Source organism: Lepisma saccharinum, unplaced genomic scaffold (assembly GCF_977018435.1).
Source record: "Lepisma saccharinum unplaced genomic scaffold, izLepSacc3.1 HAP1_SCAFFOLD_200, whole genome shotgun sequence".
Classification (NCBI taxonomy): Eukaryota; Metazoa; Arthropoda; class Insecta; order Zygentoma; family Lepismatidae; genus Lepisma; species Lepisma saccharinum.
The window spans coordinates 646,269-657,262 of record NW_028142990.1 but is presented as its reverse complement, the minus strand read 5'-3'; the positions used below and the strand labels follow the sequence as shown (position 1 = coordinate 657,262).

The 10,994-nt window shown below is 38.6% G+C and overlaps 1 protein-coding gene across 1 annotated transcript; it reads left to right on the top strand.

The window, feature by feature from the left end:
- The first annotated feature begins 236 nt into the window (after positions 1 to 236).
- Positions 237 to 2,033, top strand: LOC145982503 (zinc finger MYM-type protein 1-like). The gene has a single exon (XM_083115962.1). It carries the CDS (start codon positions 237 to 239, stop codon positions 2,031 to 2,033), a length of 1,797 nt encoding a protein of 598 aa, XP_082972088.1.
- Positions 2,034 to 10,994: the final 8,961 nt, after the last annotated feature.

The window sequence follows — 10,994 nt, the reverse complement described above, 5'->3', positions numbered from 1 at the left end:
AATTAAAAGTTAAGCATCTTGGCCGGCCCACGCCAGAGTTAAACATCACTTGTACGCAAAAGAGTGGTAAAGGCGAGAGGCGTCGAAAGTTCAATAGTGGCATATATTCTAAGAACAAGTGGTTATGTGGTTGTGAAGAGAAAATGGCCTTGTTCTGTTTTCCGTGTGTACTCTTCGGCGGGGAATTCCACTGGACTAAAGGGGGTGTTACAGATATTGTGCATGTGTGGGAGAAAATGAAAGCTCATGAAAAATCAACAGAACACATGAACAATGTAGTGAGTTTATCCATGTTGGGGAAAGTTAATATCGAAGCTCAACTGAGTTCGTATTACAGAGAATCCATTGCGAAGCACAATGAACATGTGGACAGAAACAGGTATGTGTTGAATTTGATAATAAATTGTATTCGTTTCTGTGGCGCTCTTGAATTGGCTTTGAGGGGTCATGATGAGAGAGAGCAATCGGAAAATAAAGGCATTTTTCGGGAGTTAATTCACTTCAGTTTCGAATTAGATAAAGATTTGAAAGATCACCTTGATAGAGCTCAGTATAGTTCCTACGCTGCTAAATACACTTCGAAAACAATACAGAACGAACTGCTTCAGTGCATGTTGGAAGTTTATCATAACGAAGTTCGTGAAGAGATTAAAGGTGCAGATTACATAGCGATTATTGCTGACGAAACCACCGATGTGTCTAACCAATATCAATTTGTTATTGTACTGCGTTACATAGTTGGAGGAAAGCCCGTCGAAAGATTTTGGAAATTCATGAATCCGGGTGGACACGATGCAAATGCTATTTCGAAATGCATCCTTCAAGAACTTGAGTCAATTATAAGAAATAATTCACCTTTATTGATCGCACAAAGTTACGACGGAGCATCGGTAATGAGCGGGCGCATCAATGGAGTGCAAAAGCAAATAAAAGATAAGTATCCCTTTGCAAATTACATCCATTGCTATGCACACCAAATGAATTTAGTGATGTCAAAGGCAGCTTCCATCAATAGGGACGTGCGAATCTTTTTCGCTAATCTGTCTTCGATTTGTTCGTTTTTCTCCAGTTCTTCGCAGAGAACGCCAATTCTGGACGAGATCGTTCACAGGAGGTTGCCTCGGGCATCTCAGACGCGATGGAACTTTCATTCTCGCGGAGTGAACACGGTGCACGAGTACAGAGAAGACCTCATTACCGTCATGGACACAATTCAGAACCGCGATGACATAACTCTGCAAGCCACCCTCACCCAGGCCTCATCCTACAAGCTGCTAATGCCGCACGTAGAAATAATCTTCAGCCAACTGCAAAGGAGGAACGTCGATTCATTAAAAGCTCGCCAGTGTTTACAAAACTTCGAAACATGCATACAGGCAGTGCGGCAGCAGATTGATAATGTAATTGATTCTGTTAAACTGGAAACTGGCGGTGAAGAAAGTGCACCCAAAAGACAGAGGACAGTGCATTCTGACAACAAGAGAAGAGAAGCACTGGAAGTATGCGATACCATTTTGTCCGAAATGAAAACAAGATTTCAGTTCACGACACACCTTGCAGCGGCAAATTTGTTCGATGTGCAGGAATTTGAACACAATTTAAAACTCTTCCCCGATGGGCACCTAAAAGAATTGACCAAAGCGTACCCGTTCTTAGAAGACAAAAGACTAAAAAGTGAACTCCAAGTATGCTACTCCCGACCAGAATTGAGAGCGGTGTCTGGCGCTGTTCCGTTCCTTTCTCTCATCATGAACGAAGAATTATGCGATACATTTCAAGAAACCACTAAAGTGCTCAAATTACTAATAACAATGCCAATGTCATCGTCAGAAGCAGAAAGGTGCTTTTCGATTATGAAGAGAATAAAAACATTTCTACGTAACACAATGAAAGAAGAAAGACTCGCGTCGTTGGGCATGCTCTCTTGCGAGAAAAGTTTTGTGAACAACATAGACAATTTTAACAAGAAAGTGATAGATTTATTCGCAAACAAAAAGGAACGCAGGATGGACTTCATCTATCGCTCTTGCTGACTGCCTCGCGAGGAATGCAGGCCTTTTCCTCTCTGGATCTCGGTGAGTAAAGCATTTCAGATTGTGACTATTGTTTAGAAAATTGATATTTTGTCTGCATGTAAATTCTATTAAACAAAATTCCATTTAAAATTACTATTTCACTAGATTCCTGTCATTTACATGCTAACGGAGATTTTTTCGATTTCTCGATCACGTTGGCACTACCCATCATAGCAGGCGCGGGCCGCCACTGGTAAGAATAGTCCAACTATTCAAGACTTGTCTAGGAACCATCCCCATTATATTCTCAATAAGGGTGTCGCTGGTTGGGAATTTCATTAATTGGAAGGATGTAGTTACATCAGTGGCGGCATTATACGGTGTCCAGAATGGAACATCTCTCAAGTCATACAAAAATATTCTATACATACCTATACTTTTAATGAAAAACTCAATATGCTGACCAAGGCAGAAATTTATTTTATTTTAAAACATAAACTAAACGTAACGTTTTAACCTTCTAGCAAGGTCTTCTTCAGACTCTGTACCAAGTACAAATGAAACAAGGTACAAAACAGGAAGATATGTATACAAAAATCACTCCACTCGAGCCACAAGATTATTAGAAAGTTGTTTTTTTCTGGAACATTCCAGCAGGTGGCCTTCCCTTGTCAACTGTAATTTCACCTGACCTGTACATTCACCTGACATTTAGCTAAACATTTCCTATCATCTGGAAAGCGGTTGGACTCTTTATCTCACGCTCTTTTTCCTAACATACCAAACATACCATTGTAAAGAAAGAAAGGAAAAAGAGAGTGAGATAAAGAGTCCAACCACTTTCCAGATGAAAGGAAATGTTTAGCTAAATCCCCTGTCAGGTGAAAGTACAGTTGACAAGGGAAGGCCACCTGCTGGAATGTTCCAGAAAAAAAACAACTTTCTAATAATTTTGTGTCTCGAGGGGAGTGATTTTTGTATACATATCTTCCTGTTTTGTACCTTGTTTCATTTGTACTTGGTACAGAGTCTGAAGAAGACCTTTCTAGAAGGTTGAAACGTTACGTTTAGTTTATGTTTTAAAATAAAATAAATTTCTGCCTTTGTCAGCATATTGAGTTTTTCATATCATGGATACAAGGCTTAATGGTGTTATACATTTAATATAGGGCGCCTGAAAATGTTCACCTGGCGACTGAATTTTTAAATTCAGTTCTAAAAAAAGATTCTTCTTAATATCGAGTTCCATTACGGAAATTTCCATTTATTTTTTAAAAATAATGAGCACAGTATGTTTTTTAATGTTTGTGTGTTTTCTGTATCACGTGTATCATTAAACCACATGTAAATGTTTGCACTGTTGCTAGCTAAGTTTTAAAATCTATAGCAATATGATAGAGTCGGCCATATATTAGAATGTATTGCAAATTTATCCATGCTGTTACCAGATGAGCCTGCTTTAGGAATGCCACTGTAGCCCAAGAATTTATTACTTTTTAATCCAATCTTGAATTATTAATGAATTATATCTTTTAGAATATAGATTTCGTAGATTATCTTAATTGAAGAGAAAAGGCTATACTACAGGATGTCTCAAAAGTAATAGCGCAAACTGACCCAGGTGAAAGTACACGATAATAGAAGCAAAAAAGTCTCAGTATACATGGGTCTGCAACGAGCCGTTTTCGAGATAATCGCGAATGTGTGATTACAAGCCGCCACTAACTTCATTGTTTGAAATCGTCGTCCTAGTTGGTAAAATGCTAATAATGTGTGCGAATGTGTGGGTACAAGCCGTGACTGACTTCAGTGTTTGTAAACGTCGTCCTAATTGGTAAAATACCAATAATACAGTATGAAAAATCAGGAGATCTCATTGCTTTTATTGAACATTCTACTTACTTTAACAAGGAATACAGACAACTTTACTAGTACGTATGTTCTACGTTACAATTACTGTACACTCGTACCTGTTAAAGGAGGTGTTCAAATTCGTCCTTCCATCTGGATGCAATACTGTACGCAATTCCGCATTGAGTTTCGAATTCTTTCGAACACCCCCGGTTCATTTCGGAATTGGTCACAAGCATGTACAATTTTCTGTACTGATTGTATCCATTCTGTTTGATTACAACGCCACCTCTCGGAAATGTTCTGTTTTGTAAACAAAGAGCAAACCTCGGAACGTGCAAGGAGTAAAGCACTCGGTGTTTACAAAATGCAATCAGTGACGGCTTGTAACCACACATTCGCACACATTATTAGCATTTTACCAACTAGGACGACGTTTACAAACAATGAAGTCAGTGGCGGCTTGTAGTCACACATTCGCGATTATAACGAAAACGGATCGTTTGCAGATCCATGTTTACTCAGACCTTTTTGCTTCTATTATCGTGTACTTTCGCCTGTGTCAGTTAGCGCCATTACTTATGATACACCCTGTATAGATTCTCAGAAAACAGGGCTTGCGCCTGAATTATTTTTAATTTTGTCTACCTCTATGCCCTGTTTGTGTGTGTGTGTGTGTGTGTAGCTGTGCCGTATTCTAAATGTTGCCGCGTTTGCCGCCGGTTCAAACTTTTTCACATATTTTATATAATATATTTGTAATTGCTTATTACATATTATGCGAATTGTATTAAAGCAAGCTTCTAAAACAGAATTTAAGTAAATTATTTAATGAACACTCTCGTGGTGGAATGCTCATTTAAATCAGAAAATAGACATTTTCTTAAAAGGCAATAACATTGTTGATGTGTATTGATATCATGAAGCATGGACGGGAGTATTTTATGAGATTATTTTGTGAACTTAGGTATAACTCAAGTGTTTGAGCCCACCGAATGATTTTGAAAAGTTGGTGCCCCTGATATAGTGCACTTCGTTCTCTCAAATCCTTTAAGGAGAACGCCCGAAGGATTCTGGGTAAAAAAGATAAAAACTTTCCAGTCCTGTCAATATGAGTACAACAAAAACAGACCACGCCTGAAAACATCTATTGTGAGCCACGAAGCAATGCATAGAACCTGACCACACACACACACACACACGCACGCACGCATTATATAATACACCTCGCATGGATATTGTGTGTCTCTCGTTGGCCTCCAACAAGCAACGAAATCAAAAGACCGGTGATGCGCGAAGAAGAATGGTGAAATATGAGTCTGGGAAAAAAGAGAGTGACGGGCGAGCCATTGTTGCCTGCATTGTTGGCGTTTCCCTGGAAACTGGTCGCTCGTTTGGAAGAATCAATGAAGGATAGGTTATTGGAAGAAGAAATATCGGCCGTCTGGGATGTATTGATATGTTCTTCGGATTCCAAAGATGTTTTTTCGGTAGTCCTCTTTTTCAGGACATGCAAATTTATTTTTAGAGGCGCCATGGGGGTGAGAAGGGGTGCTTGCGCAACCCTTATTTTTTTTTCCTCGTCCCTTCTTCGAAAGCTATTTTCAACTCACATCAAAATTAACTCTTGCGTGCCACATTATATAAAAGTGACTACAGGGTTCCTTTTCTTTGTGCTGTATTTTTTTCACAAATAAGAAGAATTTCAGGTTACGTAGCGAACTTTTTTTTACCCAAGGTACACAAATTGAATTCTCAGCTGATATTTTCTTCTTGTTGGCACATGTACAATGTATTTTACTTTGATCAATAACTGCACTTTGTAACACTAATAAAGGGTGTTTCATAAAGTGCGCAGTTTTTGAAAATGCAATAACTCAGCTAAAATTGCATGTAAGTTGACATTACACATTCACTACGATTTAATAATTTTAAAGTGAAAAGTGTCCGGCATATGCCCGTATGCGATTTAAAAGTGAAAAATGATGTCTGGCATATGTCCACCTTCGTTTTGTAAGCAAGCAGTAACTCGATCTGTGAAGTTCACCATGACTCTTCTGCAGACGTCTCTGTCGATTGAACCACTTACCCGTTGGATTTCCCTTTTCAATTCCGGGATTGTTTGAGATTTTGGTCAGGAGGTGTGATTGGCCCTTTTTTTTTAAAGATGGGAACGAAAATGCAGTTACGGTAAACGGTCCTCGTTATCGGAACATGATCAGAAATGTTATGTGGCCTGCTCTGGATGAACTGGATACCGTGAGTATGTGGTTTCAGCAGGACGGGGCTACCTGTCACACATCCTACGAAACAATAACCTTACTGCAAGAAAAGTTTCCTGGCCGCGTGATCTCACTTCGCGGTGACCAGGAGCGACCTCCGAGGTCTTGTGACTTCACCCCATGTGATTTATTTTTATGGGGTTATGTGAAGTCACAATTGTACATGAACAAACCTCAAACAATCCCAGAATTGAAGAGAGAAATCCAACGGGTAATTGGTTCAATCGACAGAAACGTCTGCACAAGAGTCATGGTGAACTTCACAGATCGAATTACTGCCTGCTTACGAAGTGGACATATGCCAGACATCATTTTTCACTCTTAAATCTCATACTGGCATATGCCGGACACTTTTCACTTTAAAATTATAAAATCGTAGTGAATGTGTAAAATAATAAACAACAAAATGTCAACTTTCATGCAATTTTAGCTGAGTTATTGCATTTTCAAAAACTGCGCACTTTATGAAACACCCTTTAGTTACTGTTGTGATCGATCATAATGTTACGTATAATCAAAAACCTCCGAAGATGAAGAACAAACTGTTCGACAGTCTGTTGGTGATCAGATAGATTTAGTTTGAGATTCCTCGGGCGCCATGTGGTAAGCATGTTGAAAGTTTATTAAACCTCAATTGTGTTTTTATGTACCTAAGTATTGTATTCCGTCTATCCGTGTTTTCATGTGTACCTAAGCATTCCACAATCACTCGAGAACGTTTCAGTTACATTGCTAATGTTCAAAAAATGTGTTTTTAAAAGCAGTGGAGACTCCCTTTTCGAAGACACCCAAATGCCAATCTCTCTTCCACGTAGTACAACCGGGACTATATTTTGCAGACTAACGAAGCTCTGATGTCTGGACTCGGAGCTTGTGTTGTAGGTGTATAGGTGGGTTTCATGTGACGTCAGGTTTCGCAGTGCCGCCATGTTTGCGGCAAAGCTGTTTGTCGTCTGCAAGGAAATAACCATCACGCAGCATTCGTTACACCTGCGCCAAGTGCGCGTTTGTTGTTAGTACTGTGTAAAATATCGATAACATTGCTTAAAATTGCAACGAAAAGGCCAACTATAGTTCACCTGTGTTTATTTACTTGAACCAGCTACATGGAATCAGTTTGTTTTCGTATTTATTAGTGGTTCGGATTCTGCTTGAAATATTTACATCCAGTAAGTAACCTATGTTTCCCGCTCAGGGTGGGAGAAAGTGGTCAACGACGACCTTGAGTACAGATTGACTGAAACTATAGTAACATAAGGTTTTAATACTTGACCCCGAAAACTGTCAAAATTCAATGAACGGTCATGTTTGAGCCCATGCTGTAGAAAAGGGGTGCATTTCTAGGCACTGATATTTTACTTACAGACACCCTGCAGGTAGGTCTACACATGAAAAAAAATCAAGCCTTAGACTAAACCCCTTCATTAAAAAAATCGGGCTTAAAAATCCAATGTTTTAACTATTGTTACCCCATTTTCCACCATAATTTTCGTAGTTACGATGCAATTTCAAGCAAATCATACCTGAATATCATAGGAGGTATACTTCATTAGCTACAAAATGAATTTTGTTTCAGGTCTCTTGCTTTAATGGTTTTTGAGATATTAAGGTTTCTGTATACTGCTACATGAGCATAAAAAGCCATGTAGGAAAATTGGCTGCCCCAGGAGAACTAAAGACAATACTTTTTTTTGAACATTGGTTTTGATATCTAGAAACATGTACAAATCTATGTACTAAAAATGATTTTTTTCTAAAATGGTCATGCAACCAATTTTTTAAAAAAGTTGTTAATTTGACATGGAATGACACTCTAACGTTTGTTCAAGCGCAGTATTTTGAAATATTGAGTTGTTGAAAAACAGTAATTTCACTTCTTGCTTTAACAATTTGGGATGTACAGGCCTCAGTGACGGAATGGTAAGCACAACGCACTAGGATGTTAGGGGTCCCGGATTGGAATCTCGGCCTGGGCATGACTGATCTTAACGACTGGCCAAATATAGCAGTAAAACGAAGTAAAATAAACCAAATAAATCAATCAATTTGAGATACTTTGATATATCATAAACATATTTTAACCAAACAGTGCTTTTTTCTGACAGTACGCAAAACCTACTATTTATTCTCGCCATGACGGCGTATTCTAATCAACGATCGGAAAATTCTGTGCCGTAAATTACACCTTCTGTTCTTTCTCGGAAAATTCTAGGATAAAGTGAGTGCCTGTTAGACTTAAACAACCTAATATTGCACAAAGTATACCATCGTAAACAAGGTACAAATCTCCCGCCCGCCCGCTTGAATTCAGAATGTTTACAAGAACACGCCACAATCATGGCTGCTCGATCCCACAATGCAACAGTTTGTGACGTAGGTGAAAGACACCTATTGTTATTTCCGCCGTATCAATTTCCCGCCGAAGCGTCTTATCGGTCCAATCCCGCCGTGACATATGCCAGTTTCTTTCACTAGTTTTCCTGCAAGCCCGAGTGTCAAAACCACCGTGCACGTGTGTTTATGAAGTTGCACCTGTGTTTATCTCCAGACTGAAACTGAAATGTTAAACCGAATCCAGAGTGTCAATTCCGCAACACGCAGGAATACGTGTAGAAATACAAAATGAACCAGATTTGCTTAACAAACATGACTTGTTTTTACTTATTTCAAATGACATTATGCAGGATTATTTGTATCAATTGTCAAATTGTATCAACACAAAGTTCAATACATTTATTTATTAATCATTCATATACTACATAATACGGTTTTTTTTAAAAAGAAAAGAAACAAAAAATACAGCCATCTCGTCAACGCTCGTCAAGACTCAACTTTACGTTCACTTGTCTTTTTTCAGGATCAGAATTATTAAGTTCCAAAAGTAAGATCCCTTATATATACACAGTGTACTTTCATCTTGCATTCATTCACCAATCAGTTTCCTTTTCAATTGAAGATAAACACAAGTCGAACATAAACACACGTGCACACGGCGGTTTTGGCACTCGGGCTTGCAGGAAAACTAGTCAAGGAAACTCTGGCAAATGTCACGTCGGGATTGAACCAATAAGACACCTCGGCGGGATTGACATGGCGGGAAATAACAGGGACTCGTGTTGTGCCCTGTCCACGCACATTTGTAATTGTCCCTTCATTATTTTCATCTTATCGCAATTCATCGTCATCTTCGTGATTAGACAAGTGTGGCAGAAAAGAGAAGTAAAATAAAGCAAACCTATTAAAAGTAAGGAGGATTTTCTTTAGTTCCGTATTTCACCCAATTAGTTCAATACGACTGTAACTTGTGTTTGTATGTTTACACTCTACGAACACTTTCTTGGAGTGTAAGGCACAATGTATGCACTGGCCTGCATTGAACAGGCATGGATCCTTTCAAACTTCCAGCAAGTCACTAGCAATATTCAGTTTCTTTGGCAAACTTTTATAGATGCCGACCAAAAGTTTATTGGTATTTCATGTAGTGTCCTAAGTATACATGCATGTTTCATTCTTTGTTTGTTTTCAGGATCGCATCCCCCTCAGTACCGTAGACAATTAATCCTGGAGCCGCCACTGTTACAAATGAAGCTAGTTCCAGTTCAATGAAATCAACTAATTCTAGTTCGATTATGTCCGATCCTAAAAGTTCTTAGTTTAATTCCCCTATTTAATCAAATCAATATGGCCTCCCCGATGGCGTTGTGGGATTAATGGGAACGTCGTTGGCGTTTGTAATCAACAGGTCCCTAGTTCGTTACCCAGTGCAGGCACATAGTGGCTCGGATACACCATAAACTGTAGCTACACTGTAAAACGTTGACTGAAGAAATGTCGGTCTAAGGCCGTCAATTCTCGCATCTATCCAAATACCGTTTAAAAAATGATCGTCACCGTTTTCAAAGTAAATGGCTATCACATAGTTGCCATAATTAATGAATTTTGAGTGAGTGAGTATTAAAAAATCCTATTTATGGTGTAAGAGAGTGTAATTTATAATCATTATTTATTTTTATGCATGATAAAATATTTATATTGAAATGAAAAACGGTTGTATACCGTTTTTATAAATTAGGCAGGCTGTTAAATTTTTAACGGTAGAATATTGTGAATTTTACGGGTATTTCTAACTGCGTCGGTATAGTGCCGATTAGGCTTTCTGTGGCCAAAGTGGACTTCAAAACTCAAAACACTTCAGTCAATTCCAGTTAAATCTTCTACATCCCTAAAATGAATTCGTTACAGTAGCCTTCATTTCTAAAGGAAAGTGATTCCATTTCAATTTTCTCAGTTTCTAAATTAAACTTGTCATAATTCGATTTCCTCGTTTCCTAAAAATAGCTAATTGAGAACTAAAAGTGGTAAACGTTGTAAGTGCCAAAAGCGAAAGTGCTGGGAAATCTCATCGTTCCGCACATAAGCCCGTAAGAACGTTCACACTAGTGACCTCTTTACACGCCCTTTGAACTACTTAGAGGGCTACCTTTTCACGTTCACCACATTATAAAGCATGGCACAGTGCACAGTTTAACGTGGAAAACGCTGTTTGAATTATTGTGGCACTTACAGCGTTTACCAATTTTAGTCTTCAATTCCAGTTTAATTTCCTGCATTATTATTCATTAATTGGTTAATTTGGTATATTTTACTTGGCTCTTTCTGTCACTTTTGATTAATCTCGAAGATAAGAATGAGTGATAATATGATGAAAAGGCACTCACAAAGATCACCGATTGCCAGTGCGGGATTCGAACCCGGAACCCCGGCGCATTCGTGAAAGGATATACAGGGTGATCGAAAAGTCCCCGAACCCAAACTTCAATTATTTTTTTCGCCGGTCGTTATTATG

Excerpts from the sequence above, each read along its gene's own strand:
- LOC145982503 (XM_083115962.1), top strand. The coding sequence starts at position 237 with ATGAAAGCTCATGAAAAATCAACAGAACACATGAACAATGTAGTGAGT.